Raw genomic sequence first — 26137 nt, 5'->3', positions numbered from 1 at the left:
TCCTATTTCAGTGTGAAATGCCCTTTCATCATCATGCGAGCAACATGAAAAACAGGGCAGAGACAAAAGGCTGATGCAGTGAATGCATTCGAGTGTCTTACCTGCTTGATGGTGCTGTCTCCCTGGCAGCCGGCAGCTGAATCCCCATCGCTGAGAACCTGGCTCTGTGTCTGCATCTTTGGTTCTGCAGCACTTGCAGCTGTGCCTTCCTCCTCTTCCTCCTCCTGCTTTCCAGCTTCGGTGCCACTCACTTTGCGCTCCTGCTTCAACCTCTGCCTCCTCTTGCGCCGGTTTGAGCCCGACACTGACAGCTTCTGCGGGACTCGTCCTTCGACAAGACCCTCCCCCGAAGACTGGACTGCAGCTGGAGGTGGAGAACGCCTCTGCTGGATACCGTCTCTCTCTGCTGAATGTGAGTGCGGAGTCTCGATCTTGCCTCGAAGGGACTGAATGAGAGTGTGATGGTCCTCAAAAGAGCCCCCAGACTTCAGTTCTTCTTGCTGGGATTTAACCCTTCCTTGTCCGTCCTGACTCCTCATTCTTTTAACCTCTTGGACCAGGTTTTCATTTTGAGCGACAAACTTTGCATTTTTCTGTCTCACATCCTTCAGTTCCTCTTCCAGCTGCCCCACTTTCTCCTCAGTCAACACCAGTTGCTTTGTAACTTCAGAAAGCCTCACAGTAAGGCTTTCCTTCTCACTCAGTGTAACATTAAGCTTATCAATAAGCTCAGTAGTATCTTTGTTCACCACCACTTCTTCAACCTCCCTGCACTGCTCTTGAATTTTTACCTTCATGTTGTCCAATTCCTGAACTTGTGACTGGAGACCGGCTATTTTGGCCTCATACTCGAGCGCTTCCTTGAGCGTTCTCTTCTCCAGTTGTGTCTTAGCCTCCACAAGGCTCTTGTATTCCTCCTTTAGCTCCTGGTAGTTCACTTCAAAGTTCTTCTCGGCAAAGGAGAACGTGGTACGCTGCTTTAAGATTTGCTCACTGAGCTCAGCCACCTGGCGCTGCGTTTGACCATACTCCACTTTAAGTGTCTCCAATGTATCCATTTTCAAGTCCACGTCTTGCTGCTGTGCTTTTCGTTGGCTCTCCCAACATTGTTCTTTCTCTCGTGTTTGATTTTCAAGCACCTCTGTCTTTTTCAGTAACATTTGGATTTCCCTCTCCAGTCTCACCCGCTGATCCCCTCCCTTCCTGAGATCTTTGAGCTCCACCTGAAGCTCCTCAAGCTGCTGCACGAGCTCATCTGCTTTGGAGCTGTCCAACGCCAGCTTCACATCATCTTTGAGGCCAAGAATTTGGTGCATGAGCTCTTCTCTCTCTGTAGAAAAAGCAGACTTCTCCCTTTGTAACAAATGCAGCTCATCTTCATAAGCCAGGCGAAGGTCATCCAGAGCTTTTTGGTGTTTGACAGAAGCTTCGTTGAGGAGGTTTTCAGTGTTGAGGAAGCTCTCTCTCTGGAGTTTCTCTTTAAGTTGCTCAAGCTCCTCCTCGTGGCTGAACAGAAGCTGAGTTCGCAGTCGCTCCAGCTCGGCTTCCTGCGATTCAGCCATGCGGTCCAGAACGGCATCCTTCTCCCTCTCCATCATCTCCAGCTTGATCTTGTAGTTGGTTGTCTCTGATTCGTGCTTTGTTTCGGTCTCCAGCGCAGCTTCGTGAGCAGCGGCCAGCTGGCACTGCAGATCACTAATGGTCTCCTGAAGGTGTTGCAGCTCGCTTTGATGGTTCGCCTGCGAGACAAAACTGCTGGATACCAGTACCACTTTTTCCTTTGCTGAACGAAGATCTCGATGGAGGTTCTCAATTTTAGCTTTGAGGTTGCGCTTTTCTTGAGTAAGTTCATGCTTGGTTTTATTATGGCTCAATTGGGATTGATCTAAAGTCTCCTGAAGCTCCCTGATCTTAACAGTGAGAGTCTCCATCTCAGTGGATCTTTGTCGTTGAAGAAGCTCAATCTCTTCATGATGTTCCGCCGCCATTTCCTCCAAACGCACCATGTGACGCAGGTTGACCTCCTGCTTCATGTGGACAATTTGCTGTCCGTACATCTCGTCAAGCTCTGCCCTGAGAAGATCCAGCTTCCTGGTGGTATCCTCCTGCATTCTTTGCACAGCGTCTCCTTCAGAGAGACTCCCCTGGTGACAGCGCCTCTGCAGGTCCTCCACTGTTCCCATGAGCTGCTTGATCTCATCTGATGACATTCGCTCCTTGTCACGAGAGCCCACAAGCTCACTTTTACAGCTTTGCAGCTCATCTTGCTCTTTTTCCAGCTGTAATTTACATCTCTCCATTTCGCATTTACAGCTTTCTAAATCACGCTTAGTGCCTTCCAGGTCGCCCAGACATCTTTCAAGCTCCAATTCCTTTGCGGCCACTCGCTGTTGGAGGCCACACAGGTTTTGCTGCAACGTCTCCAGCTCCTCCTCCAGCTGGCTAAGAGAACAATCCCGATCTGAAATTATTCTCTCTTGCTCTGTTATAATCAAATCCTTATCATTAGACGACTGAATGATGCTGTCATTTGTTATCCTTCCCAAAACAGCAACTTCTTCTCTGAAGAGAGTTAATGACTGCTCGTGTTCTTTGATCATGGCCATCTGCTCAGATATCAACTGATTTTTCTCCTTCAACGTTTTGGCAAGAGCCTCCTCTGCTGTTCTCAACTGTGTCAGAGACTGCTCCTGATTCATGATGACCTTTTCCTTTTCAGTTATAAGCACATCCCTCTCATGTATCCTTTGTGTTAATGCCTCCTCTGATTTTCTCCCTGACTACAATAAAAGCCAAGCATCAGACAAACAAGAAGGACATCCATTTTCTATTCACCTTTACTTGGAAATTCTCACCATCTCCACGTCGCTGAGTTTGTGCTGGAGCTGGCTGATGAGCTCACGGCTCCTCTCCTGGCTCTTCCTGGCTTCGTTGCTGGCTTCGTCTAGCTGCAGTTGGTACTGCACTAGCTGCTGTCTGGCCTGAAGGAGGTCTGCTGCTGTGCTGCTGTGGCTGGTGTTCCTCATCGTTTCCCCAGCTTGCAGCTGTGAATAAAGGCTGAGGTTCTATAACACCTTGTACAATTCCAAATAATATAATTTAAAAAACCCACCTGCTGAAATTGTATTTGGAGTTTTTGGCTTTGCTTCGTCAGCTCCAGGAATTCTTTCATTATCTCGTCTTTTTCTTTGCGAGCCTGCTGCAGGTTTGCAGTGAGCTGGGTGATGATGCCATCTCTCTGCCTCAGTGCGGCCTCAAAGTCCTGCAGCTACGAATCATAAGATAGCATTGAGCACTTGAACACATCCTAAGATATGAGATTTCCCATCTCGTCGACGTTTACCTTCTGAACACCTTCCGTTCCAAATGCAGCCCTTATTTCCTCCAGCTCTTGACTCAGTTCCTCCACTGCTTGGGTCTTGACCGCCAGCGCGTCCGCGATGTCCTGCATCCTGCCTCCCTTCATCAACTCTGGTAGGGGCTCCGCCTCCTCCTGAACAGGTAAATAGGAGATATTAAGGCTAGTGAAAAGAAGACAGGCTAATTAATCATCACCAATGCAGCGGCAGTTAGCTGTATAAGCAGAGAGATTTGAGAGAGCATGCGTAGCTAGTGTTAGAAATACAGTGGAACCTCGATGTACAAATCCCTCTAATTTACCATAGCAAGTTTAAATTTGGGTTGAGACCAGACTTTTCTGGAAAAAGATGCTAAAGCAGCTTATTTAGGAATCAGATTTATTGGCCAAGTATGTTTAACACACAAGGAATTTGACTTGGTAGACAGTGCTCTCTTGGTTCAATGCAAGAAACAAAGAAAAACGCAAAGACGACGAGAGAACACAGTACCGTGGCGGCCATCACAGCAGAGGAAAAGACACTACCTGTCGTTCAGTGGCACAAAAGCACACACACGCAAACACAGCCCCATACTCCGTCCACTTCCTTCTCTATCTCTGTTTCTTCAGCTCCTCTGCCAATGTTAATGTAAGTGAATGGATTTTACCTTTTTAAATGTTTATTATTGTAGCAATACGGTTGTTAAAGTTAAGGATTTTTGTGATTTCTGATCATTTGTGTGTGTGCAAGTGCTGTTAGAGCAGTGCATACAGAGGACAGCAGCTTGTTGTTGTTGGTTTGGCTTGTTAATGAAGAGAAAAATGATCCATCACCCCCTTGTTACATTTGTTTGATATACAGTACTGTATAGCACTTTATATTGTGTTCAAAGAGTACAAAGCTTCACAAAAATATGGACTTTAGTTGAGCCTGGAACCCATTATTTATATTTACATTGTTATGTGAGAAAGTTGCTTCACTACACAAACTTTTCGATTTACAAACCCCGTTCAAGAACCAATTGCTTGAACGAAGTTCCATTGTACAAAATGCATACGATCATGATTAATATTCTCCAAATAACATAATTTTTTTAACCACATCTCTGCTTTCATTCCCTTAATTCATCAGCACGTCCCCTTCATGCTTCCTCTCTTCTAATATGACTGCAGCATTCACTCCTTCCATAACTAAAGTTGTCACCTTGCTCACCAAGATTATTTTAAAAAATGTTAGTATAAAGCGAATCATTAGAAAGGCATGGTTAGTGAATCTTTAACATGTTGAATGAATGCAAAGTCAGCAGCGGCAGACGACGGCTTCGATATTAGAGCAGCGAGCAGAGCTGCCTGATCGGATTACTGTACCCAAATAAAATCCTTGGAGGACGTCATTAGATTGTCCGTCATCTCACGGCAGCCATTGACCTGCTAATTCACAAAGTGTGAGCCAAAAACGTAATTTTGGGGACAGATTATGTGGCTACTTATAAGAGTTACCCATGTATGATTAACACAAATCCATTAGCTGGAAAATCTAATATATATTTGGCTGCAAAAGTTAAAAAAAAACAAAAAAACAGCTGTGTAAAGTTTCTTGCTAATATTAAAAAAACATCATCTTACCTCTGAGGAATAGTCTTCTGCAGTCGTTGACACTTCACTCTCAGGCTGCAACACAAAAAAAGTATCTCTAAAGCCATTTTTTTAATACAGAACATAAAACAGTTATGTTTTACAGTATAGATACAGATGATAAAGGGTGAAGCTCACTTTAACAAACGTAAGTGCAATTAAAAGAGAAAAGCTGCATTGAGTTCAAAAGTGACAAATAAGGCTCACTTTTGAGCTGAAAAACTCAACATGTAACAAATGAATAGATCCGATGAACCCCCAAGTTCTGCTTAAAAGTGCTGCAAGGCCACAAGAATTGGTTACGCAGACTGTCTGTTTCCATGGCAACTGCTGGTTTAGTGCGCACCAGACATACAGAGGGTTCAGGGAGACTGAAGGACCAAGCTCAATAATTGGACAACTGTTGACACAAGTGGGAATATTGTGCCCTGATGGAAAGATGCATAAATGCCAATCATCCAGGTTTGTAAAGAAAGCGTGCACGTAATACTAAGACTGCATGAAAAAATACATTCATTTTGCAACTGTCTTATATTACAAAACTGTCTTTTTGCACTGTCAAATGCCTCTAAATGCCCCAAGGGAAGTAAATGTACTTCAGAAAGCTGCCTTGTGCAGAAGAATACAACAAGGCTGCAGACTGGACAGCTTTAAGATATCACCCAACACAAAACCAGTAACTACATAAAAAGGGAGAGCCATTAAGTAACTGATTTATAGTATTAATAACCCAGCTACAAGGCTAGAAACCAGCAGCAAGTATTAACTAGTTTACTGCCTACACAAATTGCAGAAGAAATCAAAAGAGGAGGTGACATATTGTAGTTCGGACATGTTAGCACATTAATAGTGTTTTCAACCACTTTGTTTGGAGGTTTTTATTTGTTTGAATTTTGTTCAATCAAAACAGCAAACGATAATTGTTGTTCTCAGAATGAAGATATTGCTCTATAAAAACAAGATTTATTTGGCATTTTCTGCCGTCTGATATTATTGTTACAGTGAATATATAGAGTTAATTTTCCAGGTTCATCAATCCGGAAAACTTGTCAAAAGATTAAAGAGGCGGTTAGCTACCTTCATGCGGCTACATTGTTTTTTCTTCCTCCTGTTATGAGCGTGTAAATTTGCTCCATGTAACACAAACACTCACTTAGCTTTGTGTGTTATCAACTAATGATAGCGATTTGGCAGAGTTTAGCTACTAACGTTGGCTATCATTAAATGTGTAGCCACTCATAAAAACAAAACGACTGCAATGTTTAATCAACTAAACCAATTTGATTTATATTTTGTTGCTTTGATTAATCGTTTGAGTGATTCTCAAAGCCGTGTATAGAGAGTTTGACAAACCCGGTTTCAGGCAATCTTCTCAAGAATTGGTCAAAAGACACTCAGGTGACTTCAGAGCGCCTTGATTGCTACCAACTTTGATGCTTACCCTATGCTGTATTGTACTTCCTCACTAGATTTTTAGTTTTCCGCCGCATAAACATGCCGTGTTGTATGCTGCTTGGGGGCTAAGAAAGCTGACGTGCTAAGAAAGGACCCGTTTACCTGTATCCTCTGAAGACCTTTTTTTACGATTGTAAAGACAAGATTTCTGACAACTATTTGACTAGAAGCCGCATATGACTGTGGAATGGAGAACTGAACAGAGCTGCGGTAGTGACAACGTTTTTTACACAAGTGGCTCACTAACACAGACGTTGATTTCTGTTTTGGAGGGTTATCCAATCTTGCCAAGGAAAGTTTGTAGCAGTTACAAGCTTAAAAGCTGCTCCCCGCCGAGGCATGGCTCGTCTTGAGACTGTGAGTAAAAACTTGATTGGAATTCCTTTTAAAATATTAGTTGTGCATTTAACTGTGAGTCTGCCAAATATCTTTGAAATTGATCGATTCCCACAGTGATTTTTTTAGACTCGCAGAGTGCCTGTTCGTTTGTTTTGTGATCCGCAAGTCGAGTTGTTGGTCCAAAGCTGATGAGGATTTTGGCAAAATGAGGGTAATAAGTTAATTTTTGGTTGTTGTGTATTTTCTGATTTACATTGTGCCGAAGGGAGCGTATTAGAGCCAGCTGGTGACTTAACACTGCATGTTAAGTCACCAGCTCACTGCATGAGCTGGAGTATGTTTAGTATAGGGCTGCAACGACTAATCAATTAAATCGATTAAAATCGATTATAAAAATAGTTGGCGATTAATTTAGTCATCATTTTTTTTACCTTTATTTATAAACTGCAACATTTACAAAGAGCTGAGAAACAATAATCAAAATAATAGGGGTGCAACGGTACGTGTATTTGTATCGAACCGTTTCGGCGGAAGTGTACCGAACGAGTTTCCACACGGACATATTAAGGAGCGCACTGCACGTTGTGTAAACAATACTCAAAATGCCGGACATTTGAGGCATTTATGAAACTCTGCCCTGACAGCTCCGCAAAAGAGGCCTTTCCGGTGAAAAGAGGACGTATGGTCAGTCTATCCTAGCCCGTTAGCTGCTAGCATGCTAGCAAAAGCGGACTAGCAGCGATCGGTTTCACCGGAATTGAAACCGATCGCTGCTAGCAGCTAACGGGCTAGGATAGACTGACCATACGACCTCTTTTCACCGGACATATCCTCTTTTGCGGGGCTCTCGGGCGGCGTTTCTTAAATGCCTCAAATGTCCGGCATTTTGTGTTAGGGTTGCGTGCATTTTCAATGTACGTTCAGGGGTTAAAAACACAACAAATTGTGCGTGCAGCAGCATTCGTGAGGGAGGGGCAGAGACAGAGAGAGAGAGAGAGTTATGATAAACGCGCATGCGTCGTCAGGCTCTGCTTTTTATCGATATATTTATCAGATTTAATTTTTTATTATCTATAGCAGGGGTGTCAAAAGTGTGTGTTTTAAAAACATTTTCCTTGTTTTATTTGGCAAGTTGAAAGAACATGGCGCCAGTATGCTGTTTTTTTTCTTCAATAAAATACTGGAAAGGATAGAAATGTAGTTTGTCTCTTTTATCTGATTATTAATCGATTAATCGAAGTAATAATCGACAGATTAATCAATTATCAAACTAATCGTTAGTTGCAGCCCTAGTTTAGAACTACTTTACTTTAGACTTATTATTTTGGTTAATTTCTTAAAATTAACGTCAGAACGCCTTAAATTGCATGCTTACGAGCACAGCCGCACACGCCATTGATAGCAAAGATGGTGTTTCTTGTTTAGTTGGCCATACTTAACGCCACGTCCGGCTCAATAAATATGTGAGACTCAAAGTGGTGAGCCAGTGAGCATCTGTTGTCATAGCGTCTTGAAGAGAAATGCCCGATACTTGCGTTGTTTTAGGCTGTGTTCAAAACGCGAAAATGATAAAAGTTTCTTCAGAGTTCTTTGAGAGGTAATCAAGAAGAGCGAAAGAGTGCAAGATTTTACGAAAAACGGCAAGAAAAGTGGCACACACTCCAACCCAAGAATGCACAAGTTTGCAGTGATCACTTTTTAAAGGTTTGTTTGATATACTTTAAACATTTAGTATTTCCCATTTAAGTATTATCTTGATATTATTTGTATTTTATACTAAACAATAATTACCAGAACACAATTATCCTCTAATCACATTACAGAAAAGAGCAGTGCGGATCATTCACATGGTTGTTTTTTTAGAACATACTCATAATTTGTTTATGCAATTGAAGTTGCTAAAATTTAAATATAATACATCAATAATCTTATATATTTAATATATAAGATTATTTAAGCAGTTAATAAATTATTACCGCCTAACCTAAAACTTTTTTTTTTTTTTTAACACCAGTGCGGGCTCATAACTTGAGAGGTTTTGGATAGTTCTTATTGCAGAGAGCTCAAACAACTCCTAAACGTTTTTGTGTGTCTGCATGCGGAGTAAAACTCTGAAACAAACTGGACTTACAACACAAGTAATACCAAACTATTAATCAATTTAAACTGTTATACAAACATCAGGTCTGGTAAAAATAGAGAGATCAGGGTCTTTAATTTAAATTGCTGTTGTACTCTGTCTCACAGTGTTACATGTGCTCAATGTTTCCTTACCATCGTTGATATATTGTCTATTACATTGTTGGTATATTGTCCATTACTGCTGTTGGTATTGTTCATTAGTCTTACATTGTTGCTACAAATTATTATTACAGTGTAATAATTGTTACCTGTGGTAATGCCACTATGGTATAATATTCATATTATAATCCTTAAACAAAGTAACAGTGAAGCTCAATGTATTAATCACTAAATGGAGAACTGGGGGTGGGATTAAATAAATTGTCTTCTCCCCACTCCCTTTCAGGCAAAACTGTTGTCATGTTTACATATTGTACATTCCCTACATGCAATTTTGTTTTTGCTCCCAATTTTCATGAGTTGAACTCAAAGATGTAAAACTTTTACTATACACACAAAATACAAATTCCTCTCAAATATTGTTCACAAATCTGTCTAAATCTGTGTTCGTGAGCACTTCTTTTCCAAGATAATTCATCCCACCTCACAGGTGTGGCATATCAAGATGCTGATTAAACAGCATGACTATTGCATAGGTCTGCCTTAGGCTGGCCACAATAAAACGCCACTCTGAAATGTGCAATTTTGACTTTACTGGGACTCTGGGGGGGTCAGAAAAGCAGTCAGTGTCTAGTGTGACCACCATTTGCCTCACGCAGTGTAACACATCTCCTTTGCATAAAGTTGATCAGGTTGTTGATTGTGGCTTGTGGAATTTGGTCCACTCGTCTTCAATGGCAGTGCAAAGTTGCTGGATATTGACAGGAACTGGAACTGGAACTCGTATACGCCGATCCACAGCATCCCAAACATGCACAACGGGTGATATGTCCGGTGAGTATGCAGGCCAAGAACTGGGATGTTTTCATCTTGCAGGAATTGTGCATCAATCCTTACAACATGGGGCCGTGCATTGTCATGCTGCAACATGAGGTGATGGTCTCGGGTGAATGGGACAACAATGGGCCTCAGGATCTCGTCATGGTATCACCTGTGAGGTGTGATGGATTATCTTGGCAAAGAAGAAATGCTCACTAACAAAGATTTAGACAGATTTGTGAACAATATTTGAGAGGAATAGGTCTTTTGTGTACATAGTAAAAGTTTTAGATATTTGAGTTCAACATAGGGCTGGGCGATATATCGATATACTCGATATATCGCGGGTTTGTCTCTGTGCGATATAGAAAATGAATATATCGTGATATTCGAGTATACGTTCTCACGCAGTTGCTTTTAGCTGCGGGGCATTTAACTGCATGCGTTTCTCACTCTTTCCTGTCTCTCCTTCTCACAGAGACTTTAAAACAAGCGCACCTTCTTACATACGTCACATACTGTCACGTGAGCAACGTCACACGCTCCCGCGGAGCGAGAGGTAGCGACATGGTACCGTTAGCTGTGATGCTAACAGCTAACGGTGTGGTTTGAGTGGTAATACGAGAGAAAGAAGGTGCGAATCTGGTAACAAATGGAGGAATAATTAATTCCCAAGAAAAACAGCACGGGGTCCATCTTCTGACGGTGGTTTGGCTTCAAGCGGGAATATGTCTTTACATCATGTCAACATCACCGTTCGGTGCCACACCAACTAAATGTCGAAGCAACTATTTCCACATCAACACCGCAGGACATATACTATTTGATATGCAGCTCATTTTTATGTGACACTTATTGAAATATCTTGTGTGTCATCATGCACAAAAGTGCACTTATAGCTTGTTTTAAATGTCTCTGACAATCTTGCACTTTCTGTTTTGGAAATGACATGAATGTTTGTGCCACTGCTTAATAACTGTTTAATAAATACAGTTTTGCTAAATTTACTTAGTTGTGATTTCCCTCTCTGCATGAAAGTTTAAAATGAGCATATATTAATGCAGTATGAACAAGAATGTTTTAATGTAGACACATAGAATCATCATACTGCTGTGATTATATGTATCAAGTGTTCATTCAAGGCTAAGGCAAAATATCGAGATATATATCGTGTATCGCGATATGGCCTAAAAATATCGAGATATTAAAAAAAGGCCATATCGCCCAGCCCTAGTTCAACACGTGAAAAATTAGAGCAAAAACAAGTGTTGCGTTTATATTTTTGTTCAGTGTATATTGTTTCGGAGTTCAAAACACATTTTTTCTGCAAATGTTTTGTAAACCACCAACTCAGCAAGTCTAAATAAAAGAAAGCAAATGTGAGCAAAACCTAAAAGAGTTGAGCTTTGACCAAAGGCAGCAATCATAAATGAAGCTTTCAGCACATACCCAACGGTGAGTTGGGTTAATAGTTATATTATAATAAAGACGGGGAAAAACAAGCATACTCGTAAACGGGGCGTGGAACAAAGATGGCTCTAGACGTGAAGTTAAATCCTGAAATACAACCTTACCGGAGCAAAAACGCTGCATGATTTATGCGAGAGAGTCTTGATACAATTTTCCTTGACCCAGCCACACACAAAGTTTTCATCTGTTTTGTCATGTAGAATGATGTCTGGAGCACCAGATAGTTTGAGATGTCTGGTAACGCGACAGACGGATGGATAATCCTTGGGATCACTCGACAAATCTTTTTTTTTTTTTTTTTAATACAGTATAACGATAGATTCCATTGCATAGTTCGATTTTTTTTGGTCGTATCTGATTTTAATGGTAAGATTTAGGCTCCTTGCGTACTCAGATAGTTTGCACTCGGTTTGCTCTATTGTAGCCATATTGGTTTGGTGGCCCACCACTTTGTTTACTTTTGTTCCAAAATCACGTGACGGAAAACAACCTATTCACAGCTCTGCAAACTGTGGTATGCAGACTCCATCTAGTGGCATGCTAAAGAATCACTTAATCAAATATTTAAAGACCGTGTTACTGTTCCAACTGTGTAATGTATTAAATATATTTATTAAATTAAATATATTAAATATATTTATTAAATTAAACCTCTGCTTTGTTTTTAATGAATATTTAGGCCTACTAAGCTACTGTATTTTAATGTTTGTCATTATGGTGGTATTTGGACAGCCAAGTGTTTCCTGAGGTAGTCAGGTCGCTCAAGAGAGTGCTACTGGTAACATGTAAACTGGTACTACCTGTTCCATGGTCGAGCTGTCGGCGACTAAACCGGCACCCCCATGAAGTGCACTTGATGAGGAGGGTGGCTAGACACCCAGCAGAACAAAAACAATATCTATCAAAGGGCGGATGAGCACAAGAGTGCCAACGGCCATCTAGCAAGTACCAGTACACCAAACTTTAAGCCCCCAGGACCCAAAAAACTCACCTACCAGGAGTAAACTAGTCATGATGAAAAGTTTGTGAGAAGGAGCCACATAAGGGAGACAACCCTAGCAGAAAACAAGACATCAATGGCTGAACAGGCTGTGAGGGCGGATGAAGGCTGCAACAGACCATAGAAGTGCTGTTTGTCTTGGTTCTCCATGCCACGGAGTCCATTTCTTAATCTGCCTAGTGCAGGGTGTTTGACGAAGCGCAACTTCAGATACATTAAAAAAAAAAAATCACGCGCAGCCGTCCATCTCATTTATGTCATCTACATCATCATACCACATTACAAGTCTGTCTGCGATCAAGGATTGGCAATGAGGGCAGGCTCGTTAGGCTGGGAGCCCCTAGTCAGAATTGGCACGTAGAGCGGGAACACTTGCTATAATGTCGTTCTTGCTTCTGGATTTGAAGTGAAGAAGCAAGTTGGTCAGCGGTGCTCTGGCTGAGCAGTCCTATTTAGGATCCACTCTGCTCACCCAATTTTGGGAGGGGGCTAGAAAAGGTGCCCTAAACCGTTTCACTTTGCCTACTCTGCCTGGGACGCCGCGCCCAGGGGAGCACCACCCAAGCGGTAGGAAAAAGAAGGATGTGTACAAAAATATAAAACTTGGAACTTGGAATATACGAATGTTAATGGACAATGAAAAAACAGACAGACCAGAGAGAAGAACAGTTTTTGTGGCAAGAGAACTTCAGAAGTTAAATTTTGATATTGTTGCTCTCCAAGAGACCAGGAGAGCGGAAGAAGGCCAGTTGAGGGAAGAACTGGGCAACTACACTTTCTTTTGGAAAAGAAAAGCAGCAGATCAACCCAGAACACACGGGGTAGGCTTTGCCATTAGAAATTAACTACGGGGTATAAATGAAAGACTTATGACTAAAACACAACCAACATGTTACTCTAAGTGCTTATGTGCATATGCCCTAACTCTGAGTGCTGAAGAAGAAACTAAAGAGGCTTTCTATGCAGGGTTAGATGAGCTCATCTGTACAACACGATAAACTTATTATTCTTGGTGATTTCAATGCAAGAGTTGGAAAAGATCACAATATATGGGAGGGTGCAATTGGACATAATTACACCCTGTAATGCAAATGGGGCCTTACTTCTGACCAAATCCAAACAGTTTGATAATCACCAACACCATCTTTAGACAAAGGAATTCTGTCAAAGTGTCCTGGCAACAAACAAGATCAAAGCTCTGGCACTTGATTGACTATGTTATAGTGAGGAAGAGGGACCAACAAGATGTTCTTCATACCAGAGATGTAACTGGTGCAGATGAGTGCTGGTCAGATCACAGATTGATTGCATCAGTCATGAGGCTGAAACTAAAGGCTCGAAGAAAATGTCACAACAAACCACACAACAAAAAATACAATGTTGAATGTCTAAAGGAAGATGAGCATGCTATGGAATTAGTAAGAAACCTGGAAGAAACAATACCCAACAAAAGGTAGCAATCAGAAAAGCATGAGATAACTCAATTGGGTATAAAACCAAGAAACATGAGTTTGATCAAAACAACACGGAACTGCAACAGCTCATGAATAGAAAAAGGGAAGCTTTCATACAACTTAAAAATGACCATAACTCCATTTTAAAGAAAAATCAGTATCAAGAAATCAAAAGTGATGTACAACGAACGGTGCGAGGCATGAAAAATAAATGGTGGCAGTCAAGGGCTGAAGAAATAGCTGATAACAACAATTGCAAGGCACTCTTTACAGCGACAAAGAGATATATGGACCATCTATACAAGGTCAGGTGTCCCTCCAGAGCAAAGACGGACGGAGGTTCCATTTTGAAGACCAACAAAGAAATCAATGAGCGGTGGCGAGAGCACTTTGAAGAACCACTGAACCAACAAACTGTCTATAACAGGGATGCCCTCAATGCCATACCCCAACAGACCATCAAAATGGACCTAGGAGACTTACCAACCCTAGAAGAAATGAAGAAATCCATCTCACGGATGAAAGCTGGCAAAGCGGCAGGCCCAGACGGAATTCCAATTGAAATATTTAAGCATGGTGGAAACAAACTACAAGAACATCTATATCAAATTATATTCAAAATTTGGAGCGAGGAAGAAATACCACCAGAGCTAAAGAATGCCAACATTGTGAAGATATACAAAAGAAAGGGTGATAGAGCAGAATGTGGCAATTACAGAGGCATATCACTACTCAGTACTGCCAGTAAGGTCCTTTCAGGAATCATCAACACAAGACTTCAGAGGATTGCTGAGGACATACTCCCAGAACATCAATCAGGCTTAAGTTTAGACCAAACAGGAACAACTGACATGATATTCTCGGTGAGATAACTCCAAGAAAAATGCATTGAACAAAATAAACCCCACTATATGGCGTTTATTGACCTCACAAAAGCATTTGACACGGTCTCCAGGGAACTACTTTGGGAAGTACTAAGATCAAGATGTCCTCCAAAATTAATCAGTATGGTCCGATTGATGCATGACAATATGACAGCTACAGTACTTGAGAATGGTGATGATTCTGCTCCTTTTGAAGTAAAAACTGGAGTAAAACAGGGATGCCTGAAAGCCCCAACACTGTTCTCCGTCTTTATCTCTGTTGTAAACCACATTGCACATTCACGAATACCAGCTGAGCTATTTCAAATTGCATTTCGGCTAGATAGAAACTGTTCAACCTGAGGAAGCTGCAAGCCAGAAAAAAAGTTTCAAGGTCTACAGTAGTAGAATTTCAATATGTCAATGATAATGCAATAGCAGCTCAGAGTGCAGAAGATTTGCAAGTAATACTGGATGCATGCATTTAACTATGCATACACACAATTTGGACTTCAAATAAATGCAAAGAAAACACAAGTACCCTACCAACCATCGCCAAAGGACGTCATCCTGCAACCACCAGCAATAAAGATAGAAGAAGTGGCTCTTAAAAACTTAGAAAGCTTCACATACCTTGGTAGTATAATGTCTTCAAATGCTAACATTGATGCCGAAGTCAAGTGGAAAGCTTAAGACTTGAGTGTTCCAAAATCATGACATCAGATTAGATACAAAAATCAAAGTGTTTAGAGCAATTGTTATAACAACTTTGTATACATGGACAGCATATCAAAGACATATCAGCACTTGAAAGGTTTCAACAGCAATGTTCTACGCCAGATGATGAATATTAAGTGGCAAGATATGTGAAACATCAGTGTATTTGAACAGGCCATGCTTCCCAGTGTCGAGAGTACAATTCTTAAATGCAAACTACGATGGACAGGGCATGTCGTACGGATGAATGACGAAAGATTGCCAAAACAGATGTACTGTCAGCTAAATGAAGGGAAAAGAAATGTTGGTGGGCAGAGAAAACGTTACAAGGATTGCTTGAAAAAGACATTGAAACAATGTGAAATAGGTACTACATACTAGAAAGACCTAGCAAAAGACAGAATAACATGGAGAGCTGCAGTCAGTGAAGGAGTGACAAAGTATGAGGAGAAAAGAACATCTATGATACTTGAAAAAAGAAGGAGACTGGAAAGAAGAGTCATGCCAAAATAGGGCTGGGCGATATAATCGATATATCGCAGGTTTGTCTCTGTGCGATATAGAAAATGACTATATCGTAAAATATTCAAGTACTCGTTCTCACGCAGTTGCTTTTGGCTGCGGGCATTACACTACAGGCTCTTCTCACTCTTTGTTGTCTCTCCTTCTCACAGAGACATAAAACAAGCGCACCTTCTTACAAACGTCACATACGTATCCGCCCTCGCGGAGCAGAGACATAAAACAAGCGCACCTTCTTACAAACGTCACATACGTATACGCCCTCGCGGAGCAGAGAGGTAGCGGCATGGGTAACGTTAGCTGTGGTGCGAGTGGTAATACGAGAGAAAGAAGGTGCGAATCTGGTAACAAATGAAGGAAGAATTCATTCCCAAGAAAAACAGCAGGGGGTCCATCGTCTGTCAAACAGACAACCGTAATTTGTCAAGTGTGGGGCAAAAGCGTTGCTATAAAAAGTAGCATTACTGCTAATATGTAGTATCATTTGAAAAGTCACCCGCTAGAGAATGAAGAGTGCTTGAAACTCCGCATGTCACATCAACACTGTATGAAAATAATCAACAACAGAAGGAGATAACGTCCGCAGGAACCTACCACATAGCAAAGGACATACACTATTTGATTTCCTATTATGCAGCTCATTTTTATTTGACAGTTATTGAAATATCTTGTGTGACATCATGCACAAAAGTGCACTTTATTTGTTTTAAACTATTGTAGTGGCATTCTTTAAAAAAATGTGCACTTTAATTTAGTGTTGTTTTGATATGTCATCTTAGTGACATCATGTACAAAAGTGCACTCATAGTTTGTTTTAAAATGTCTCTGACAATCTTGCACTTTCTGCTTTGAAATGACATGAATGTTTGTGCCAATGCTTAACAACTGTTTAATAAATACAGTTTTGGTCAATTGACTTAGTTGTGATTTCCCTCTCTGCATGAAAGTTTAAAATGAGCATATATTAATGCAGTATGAACAAGAATGTTTTAATGTAGACACATAGAATCAACATACTGGTCTGATTATATGCATCAAGTGTTCATTCAAGGCTAATGCAAAATGTCGAGATATATATTGTGTATCGTGACAAGGCCTAAAAATATTGAGATATTAAAAAAAGGTCATATCGCCTAGCCTTATGCCAAAATGTATATTACCACCTGGTCTGATCTGTCCGATATGCGGCAGAAACTTCAAAGCTCGTATTGGCTTGTACAGTCACTACAGAGCACATCATTCTTAGGGACGATGGACCCCTATCTTCCAACAAGAGGAGCCAGCCAAAAAACAAAAAACTTGGTGAAAAAAGTTTGAGAAGCACAAACAGTTTCTCCGATACTTTTCAGTTGTATTCCAATTTGCTGCCATTTTCATTCAAATTAATAAATGTTAGGAGTGTGTTTACATGTCTACCTCTATGGTGTAGGTCTGATCATGCTTGAACGTCTCGCCACTGCGTAGCGTCCTTGAGAAACTCCGCTCGGTGGTGGGCGGCTCTTTATTTCCTTCCTCAGCTTCATCTCGGGCTCCGACCGAGTTGTCCTCTCGTCCCGCAGAACAATCATGCTCGATGTCCACGCTTCCCTGCGAATCCTCCTCTGACTTCTTTTTCTTCTTCTTTTTCTGTTTTTTCTGAGAATCTGCGTGAGCCTTCCTTTGACGATACTCGGCCAGCTGGGGAAAAAGGAAAAACAGCAGGAAGACAAGAAAAGCCTCAGTCTGTGCTTCATAAAAAGTTACCATGTGTATTCCACACACACAGAAAAAAGCACAAAAAAAACTTACTCTTTGTCTGCACAGTTTGGGGAAAGTCAAGCGAAACATGGCATTGCCCAAAAAGGCTTTGTCCGTGCTCTGAGAACCTGCGTCCATAGAATCAACAGCAACCTTATACTGTGCCAGAAGCTAATCCTCACGAAAGGATTACACTTCAAACCATGTCAACGATCAGTGTAAACCGCTAAATAAACTTTCTTCAGCCATGTGCCAAGTTTGCACATCTTTTAGATGGCTACCAAAATACAAGTCAGACTTTTCGCTCAATTAAAAACACATATAAAAACCATTGCACTATCAATTTGAATGGTTTTCAATTTCCTTTCAATGTGGTCAAATACGCTCACTGGAAGACGTGTTTAATGTTGAGCTGACATGTGCACCAACTAAGACTTCCAATTAACTGAATTAGATCACCTAAACCGAGGTACATCTAATCCACAGCATGCTGCTGCCGGCTTTGTATCCAGTTTTAAACTTTTGATGGAGCCCTTTTTAATACAGATAGCCTGGTTTTGGTCCTGTCTGGGCATGTAAAAAGTGCTATACATATATACATCAACTGGTCAAAGAATGTGAGGTGGTGACAAAGACAATAAAAATCAGAAGCTGTTCAAAGTATTACACTGAAATAGTCACGAGTCACGACCAATGTTCACTCAGTGGTCCCCAACCACCAGTCCGGGGACCGGTACCGGTCCATGACGCATTTGCTACCGGGCCGCAAAAAAACATTTATAAACTACCACATTATCTTCAACATAACTTTCGCCTGTCCCACTAAACACACCAATAAGTTTGTATATAGATGTATATTACAACTCATGATAGGAAGTCGTCATTTGTTATAGAATATTAATGCACATTATTGAACATATGAAATGTTTATGTGCCAGATTGTAAATAAAGGCTAATATACATCTGCAGGGTCATAGCAGGGGTTCTTAACCTGTTTGACCTCAGGACCCAATATTTCCACTACAGAGAGACCAAGGGACCACTCCAGTACTAACACTTAGGTAGGTAGGTTGGTAGGTCTTTATTGTCATTGCACAAGTACAACAAAACTTTGTTTTCAGCACAAGCTGATGGGTCGCCACAAGGCTCCCCGAGGAGTCCACAAGGCGCCCATTTACTCTTGATTTTGATCATATTCAATAAAATAAAATATCTAACCTACTTACGTTTACTACCTTGGAAAATTATATAAAAGCATGTGTTAAGCACAAATATGTTTTATTAAATTTAACAAATATACCTTAGGCTGATTAGAAAAAGAAGTACTAACCAAATGAACAATACATGTGTATACAATATGTATTATGTTGTGCTAAAATAAATAAAATAAATTAATAATAAATATGTTTCTTAACTAAACTGTCAATAAAATCAAAGTGCAAAGGACAATACAGCTTCAACACTTACGTCATAATTTCTGCGCTTAAGAAATTTCTCTATGACATTAACGCCAGACTTCTTCTGTTTGTTTTAGATTGTCATTACTGCCACAAGTGGTAGAAAAGTGTGGCCTATGCGGACCACAGCTGAAAAAACTGATATATTACATTCTAAGGGTTGCTCGCGGCCCAACACTGGTTAAGAAACACTGGTAGATAGTATATGCCCTCTCTTCGCAAAGAAACATGCCCAGGGCTCCCACTACTTCAGCGTTATTGTGAGTTGATTTTGCATGCTCAATTTTTTCTGTTTTCATCTGCCACACATGAAAAGCCAGTCAGTGAAAATATTGCATACATTAAACCGGTCCTTGGTTGAAAAAAGGTTTGGCACCCCAGCACGAAGGTGTGCACCTGTGCAATTGCGCACTGCTCACACGTCCAAAATCTATGCCGAGCACAAAATAAAACAAAACCTTTTAACAAAATAAACAAGTCAGGTTATTCTCTACGATTTTGCAATGCAACTCTGTGAGTGACAGGTGACCACAACAGATAAAACAATGTTTGTCAACAATGTTGAATAATTGTAACGTCTGTAAATCATTTTATTGAGCAAAACTGTTTAATGTCGGCCGTGATCACATCAAAAAAACATAAGCAAAAAATTACTATAAAGCAAAACTGGTCATTTTCTGTTGTACAAATCACGGCAAAAGCAACTTTCTGTCATCTGTCGCATTTACAGCAGCCGTTCTCACTCTCTCACTGGCGCCAGCAGACGCACTCATTAGACTTAGCCACTGATGCGTTTCAGGCCACACAAAAAGACGAACAACTCTTACACCCCACATAAACTGTAAATGCCACATCGTTGACTATGATGCGGCATACACGCAGCCAATAAATGTCATTAACAGCGTGTTATGCGCGAGTGTAACAGTAGAGTTAAAAGCGGTAAATACTTATAACGCTTATTATGATGAAACAAACAAGTACTTTACATTTAGGGATGGGTAACACTCACTTTAGGCTCAATACAGTACCAATTCCCGGTACTTGGGAATCGATACCGGTACTCAATGGTACCAATTTTCCGTAATTTCGCCTGTGTTAATAAATATTATTTGTTTTTGTTAATTAATCAAAGTTTTAATTGCAAGATTTAAAAATTAGCTTACTATAATAACTGCTTTCCACTGTCCAGTTGTTATATCTTGTTTTATTATCACAAATCTGAGTCTAATTTGCAAGTCTGACATTAAGTTGCAAATAAAGTTGCAAGTCTAAGATGTTAGATGGCTGTAGTGTCTAGTTTATGCTGTGTTGTTGTGTGCCCTAAAGTGTAATTACTGTAAGTATTGTACTTATTACGCACCAGCTGTTTGATGGTAACATGCATCTTCGTTAAAGTTTTCAATAATACATTTGGAGGTGTTGAAATCGCCATGTAAAATCGCTAACGCTAATCAGTAGTATGTCAATAGAAAGCCAATGTATAATCAAGCTAGCACATTTTTGGAAAAGGGGAGCCTTACTTAACTTACGTTGGAGCGTTCGTCAATTTCTTAGTTGGCATTAAAAATTGCAACATTGCCTAGATGTAATTTTGGTAAGTCAGCTCTCGGTGCTGCCTTGAGTGATCACCAGTCAGCAACCGGGTGTAACGTCACGCGCAACCCAGATACCGAAACATGGTGCCACTGGATTTAATGTGAATCGGTGCCCGATTGACGAGATTCGGTCGGTGCCAAAAAAGTACGGGATTCGGTATCCATGCCTATATACACTCACACTCCCCAATTAGATGTGTGCTTATTATACCGTCATTTATCAAGAATGTTAATTTATGGATATTAATCATGAAATGCTGGTACTTGTTTACAAAAATGCTATTAAAACTGCAATGATATATTTTACAGCCAGAAAGTTACAGGAATGTTCACTTCATCCCATGCTTGTGCTACAGCAAACATCTCATTGTGCAACTGGTGAATTTTTTAAGGGTTACTAAATGGAATCTCCGAAAGGGGTACAAATTATTTCCAAAAACGGGATCCCCACCCAGACATACAATACTAACACAGCGCTCATTTTACTTTACTTTAGAAAATAATCTAATGGAAATGACTGTTGCCATTTGATTAAAATCATAAGACATTTAACTTGTTATGATGTCAGGTTTGGGACAGATGCGCTGCTATGTCTGATGTTGCTCACATGTGGTCGGTCCACTGAATGCTCAGAGAGTGGAATTCAGTGTGTATAAGTGACAATATAGATAACCGTGATAATTTTGGTCACAACAACTGGGAAATACAATTTTCATATCGTTAAATCCCTAGTAACGTATCCTGCTTTCTTTAGAAAATGAGGATCCATAGAGGTAATCTGCGTTTGCTAAAAGCGTGGACAATGCGACAAAACAGACAAAAAAATTAAGGATGAAAAAGATTAAAGGCCAGTTGTACAATTAGGCTGAAATAGTCAGCATAGTGCATGGTAAGCTACGAATTGCTGTTGCTGCTACGAATAAGAATATCTGGATCAGTTTTTTAGGGTTAAAATTACCAAAAAATCATAGAAAAGTTAAAGGCAATTTTTCTGTTGCTTTAGTTGTGGACAGCCTTTTGTATATGCTAGAAAAGTCACAACAGTGCATGGTATGCTGCTTGACATTAGTACACTGGAAGCATCTTTCATCAATCAGCCTTAATAAGTATTAGGGGTGTGGGAAAAAAATCGATTCAAATTCGAATCGCGATTCTCTTGTTGTGCGATTCAGAATCGATTCTCTCTTTCTTTCTTTTTTTAAATCAATTTTTTTTTTAATTTTTTTTTTTTAATTAATCAATCCAACAAACCAATACACAGCAATACCATAACAATGCAATCCAATTCCAAAACCAAACCCGACCCAGCAACACTCAGAACTGCAATAAACAGAGCAATTGAGGAGACACAAACACGACACAGAACAAACCAAAAGTAGTGAAACAAAAATGAATATTATCAACAACAGTATCAATATTAGTTACAATTTCAACATAGCAGTGATTAAAAATCCCTAATTGACATTATCATTAGACATTTATAAAAAAAAAAAGAAAAAGAAAAGAACAATAGTGTCACAGTGGCTTACACTTGCATCACATCTCATAAGCTTGACAACACACTGTGTCCAATATTTTCACAAAGATAAAATAAGTCATATTTTTGGTTCATTTAATAGTTAAAACAAATTTACATTATTGCAATCAGTTGATAAAACATTGTCCTTTACAATTATAAAAGCTTTTTACAAAAATATACTACTCTGCTTGCATGTCACCTAGATCCTGCTGAAATCCTATGTATTGAATGAATAGAGAATCGTTTTGAATCGGGGAAAAAAATCGTTTTTGAATCGAGAATCGTGATGAATTTAAAAAAAAAAAAATCGATTTTGAATCGAATCGTGACCCCAAGAATCGATATTGAATCAAATCGTGGGACACCCAAAGATTCACAGCCCTAGTAATTAGATTATCAGGGTCGTTTGTGCCAAAAATATGAACAAGTGAAGATGCTGCGCTGTTGCAGCAAGACAACACACAAAAGAACACGACAACGATATGAGGCCATTTGTACTACTATTACGCTGCAATAGTCAAGACTAGGGATGATGTTCGAAACCGGTTCTCCCAGTTGTTCGATAGGAAAAGAACCGATTCCATGGACTCGAAACCTTTTTTGAGAACCGGTTGCCGTTATCGAGGCCACTATAGTAAAGAAAAAGAGTTGGTTCTTTATTCGAATCCCTGGGAACGAATCCCGTCCCACAGGAAATGCCATGTGGGACATCACAGGAAATGACGTAGCTTAGTTTAATGACTGAGCTACGTCATTTCCTGTGATGTCACACAAGCAGCAAAAATAATGGACCGGAAAAAACGCCTCAAGGCATGGCTTTATTTTACAAAAAAATACGACTAGGAAGCAGCAATATGCAATTATTGCCAGGCTTCGCTCTCATGTAAGGGGGGGAAGTACAACAAGCATGTTGAAACATTTTCAGGATGCACATAACCTGAACGTTTGAGAACCGTGTCGTGTCTTGGACACGTGGAGAAGCGGAGACAGAGATGACGAAGCGCACCCCTCTTTCTCTGCTTCAAACCTGCAGCCCCAGCTCCAGTGATAGTGGTGGTGAGTAACTAACGTTAACTGTTGCCGGTTAATTTCCATATTTGCTCACTTTGGGCTAAAATAAGGTTACCTCTTATGTCAACCAGGACTTCAGTAATGTTAGCTAGACAAACGTTACCTAAGCATAGTCAGTGGCTAACGGTAACGTTAACGTTAGCCTTTTTGTATGTGTCTGATAACGTTAACGTTATCTTGTAGCCTACACCACTCCAGAGTTTGCAGGTCTGTCTAATAAACTAGTGCTTTCTTTATTTCATGCATGAACACACTTACCCGAAGGCCCTCCGAGAGGCGGGGTGGAAGATGGGCCTAACAGGACTGACTACTCGGAAACGACTGGAACGGACATCGACAACGAGATGAAGACCTTCCGATTGTGCAGGTGTAGATGGGGGAAAGTGACCACATACAGGGGCTTACGGATCCATCAGGGGAGGAAGAGAAAGGAGAGCGAGAAGAAAGGCATACAACATCCTTGTACTGCTCCGGCAGATAAGACAAGCAGGACCCCCAGCCGGGGAGAGAACCACAGAGCCGAGGGTCCTAACATTGTTGATATGCGGTTGGTAGAGGAAGAACCCCCTGAGCGGAGCAGTACCCCCCTGGCATGTGAGCATGCCGAAGATAGACCTGCCAGCCCCCCAATCACCCAGCAAACAGAAAAGAGGGAACCAGGAAGAAAGTGCACCATCAAGTGGCCTAGAGCAAGTGATGTGAAGACATGGCAGAAACTGGATTCAGACCTCAGTCTAGTGCTGGAGCACTCGCTACGTGGTAAAGTAGACAAGAAACTCAACCTTCTTGGGGACATCCTGTACGAGGAGTGCAAAGCTAGATTTGGTAGCCTCACCAAGAAGCAGCACAATCTACCCCCAAGAAAGGGCAGGAGGGAGGCCGAGATTGACGCCCTGGTGCAAGATCGGCGCCAGCTCCGCAAGAGATGGAGGAAAGCACCGGCAGAGGAGAAAGAAGGCCTGAAGGTGTTATGGGACGAGGTGAGACAGAAGCTGGGCAGCATGCGAAGAGCAGAACGTATTCGCAGACGCAGGAAAAGAAAGGAGAAAGAAAGAGCTAGCTTCATGAGGAATCCTTTCAAGCACGCCCGTCAGCTTCTGGAGGAGAAAAGAAGCGGGAAACTGGAAGCCACCAAGGAGGAGCTTGAGCAGTACATCAGGGGCCAATACAGTGACTCAAAGAGGAACGATCCGTTAGGTTCACCAGGATACATCCCTCTTCCACCTCCTCCAACCACGCAGTTTGACAGCTGCCCTCCTCGACTGAGCGAGGTAAGAGCAGTCGTCAAGAAAGCGAGGTCAGCATCAGCTCCTGGGCCTAACGGAATCCCCTACAAGCTATACAAGAACTGCCTCCAAGTGCTGAAATGCTTGTGGAAGCTAATGAGCACAGCATGGAAGAATCTACTCATTCCGTCGGAGTGGCAAATAGCTGTGGCGGTGTTTATTCCGAAGGAACAGGAGTCCCATAACATCAGTCAATTCAGGAGCATTGCTCTGTTGAATGTCGAGGGAAAGGTCTTCTTTGCAGTCATGGCCAAGAGACTAACCTCTTACCTCACGGAGAACGGCTATATTGACACCAGCTGCCAGAAAGCAGGAGTACCAGGTTTTCCAGGATGCGTGGAGCATTCTTCAATGATTTGGGCACAGATCCAGAGGGCCAAGCAGGAGAAGAGCGACCTCCACGTGGTGTGGCTTGACCTTGCCAATGCTTATGGTTCTGTCCCGCACAAACTCATCCAGTTTGCATTGGAGTTCTTCCACGTCCCTGTTTCCATCATCAACCTGGTAACCAGCTACTTCAGGGACTTCCAGATGTGTTTCAGCCTCCAGGATTTTACAACAGGATGGCAGCGTCTGGAAGTAGACATCGCCATGGGGTGTTCCATCTCCCCAGTCCTCTTTGTCGCAGCTTTTGAAATCATCCTCCGAGGAGCCCGCCAGACTGTAGGAGGAATGAGGCTGCAGACAGGGCAGAGGCTTCCACCACTCCAAAGCTACATGGACGATGTCACTGTGGTGCTGCAAACAGCCCCATGCACGAGAAGGTGTCTGAAGAGGCTGGATGAGCTAGTGACATGGGCACGGATGAAGATAAAACCCTCCAAGTCACGAAGCCTCTCTTTGCGCAAAGGCACCAGGAGCGACAAAACCATCTTTGTTGCAGGAGGTGAGCAAATCCCTCTACTGGTCAACCAGTCCATCCAAAGCCTGGGGAGGCAGTACAATGCGGACCTGTCGGACAAGCACGCAGGCAAGGCAGCACGGAAACGACTCTCAGAAGGCCTAGCGAGTATCAACAAGAGCCAGCTCCCCGGAAAGTACAAGTTGTGGTGTTACAACTTCACACTGTACCAAAGGGTTATGTGGCCACTGAAGATGTGCGAGATTCCATCCTCAACAGTCAACGGGTTGGACAGACTAGCCAACTCCTACATCCGAAAGTGGCTGGGCCTATCGCGTTGCTTCTCCGACACTGGCTTATTTGGGGAAACTTCTCTGCATCTGCCGATCCAGTCCATCACCCTGGGCTATAAGCAAGAGAAGGCCAGACTGGTTCTTGAGCTTGAAGAATCCTCAGATAAATAAATAAATAAATGGGTTATACTTGTATAGCGCTTTTCTACCTTCAAGGTACTCAAAGCGCTTTGACAGTATCACCATATTCACCCATTCACACACACATTCACACACTGATGGCGGGAGCTGCCATGCAAGGCGCTAACCAGCAGCCATCAGGAGCAAGGGGTGAAGTCCTACAGTGAGGAATGCACGTGTACCCACCCGAACAGGCCAGAAGTGGCAAGCAGGGCCAGAGGTCGCCAAGGCCATTGGCAGGCTCCAACACCAAGAGATAGTTGGCAGGGTGCAAGTAGGGAGAGCGGGGCTTGGCTGGGGTGATTC

General features: G+C 41.6%; 1 protein-coding gene across 6 annotated transcripts in view; it reads right to left on the bottom strand.

Annotated features, from left to right (window-relative positions):
• Nucleotides 1-26137, bottom strand: part of akap9 (A kinase (PRKA) anchor protein 9) — a 116850-nt gene that overhangs the window by 67093 nt on the left and 23620 nt on the right. For 2 of the 6 annotated variants that reach the window (XM_061931409.1, XM_061931412.1), the window contains exons 1-8: nt 17641-18402; nt 17269-17529; nt 4964-5008; nt 4706-4768; nt 3344-3493; nt 3113-3268; nt 2856-3044; nt 102-2780 (exon numbers count right to left, since the gene is read on the bottom strand). In XM_061931409.1, the coding sequence (XP_061787393.1) occupies nt 102-2780; nt 2856-3044; nt 3113-3268; nt 3344-3493; nt 4706-4768; nt 4964-5008; nt 17269-17529; nt 17641-17727 (3630 nt within the window). In that variant the 5' untranslated portion in view covers nt 17728-18402. Of the gene's footprint in view, nt 1-101; nt 2781-2855; nt 3045-3112; nt 3269-3343; nt 3494-4705; nt 4769-4963; nt 5009-17268; nt 17530-17640; nt 18404-26137 lie in introns of those variants that run through there. The other 4 variants (XM_061931407.1, XM_061931408.1, XM_061931410.1 and 1 more) reach the window with 4 other exon arrangements.

The sequence above is a fragment of the Nerophis lumbriciformis genome, linkage group LG37 (genome assembly GCF_033978685.3).
Source record: "Nerophis lumbriciformis linkage group LG37, RoL_Nlum_v2.1, whole genome shotgun sequence".
Lineage (NCBI taxonomy): Eukaryota > Metazoa > Chordata > Actinopteri > Syngnathiformes > Syngnathidae > Nerophis > Nerophis lumbriciformis.
The sequence above is the reverse complement of the archived record's forward strand: the minus strand, read 5'-3'. Positions and strand labels throughout refer to the sequence as shown.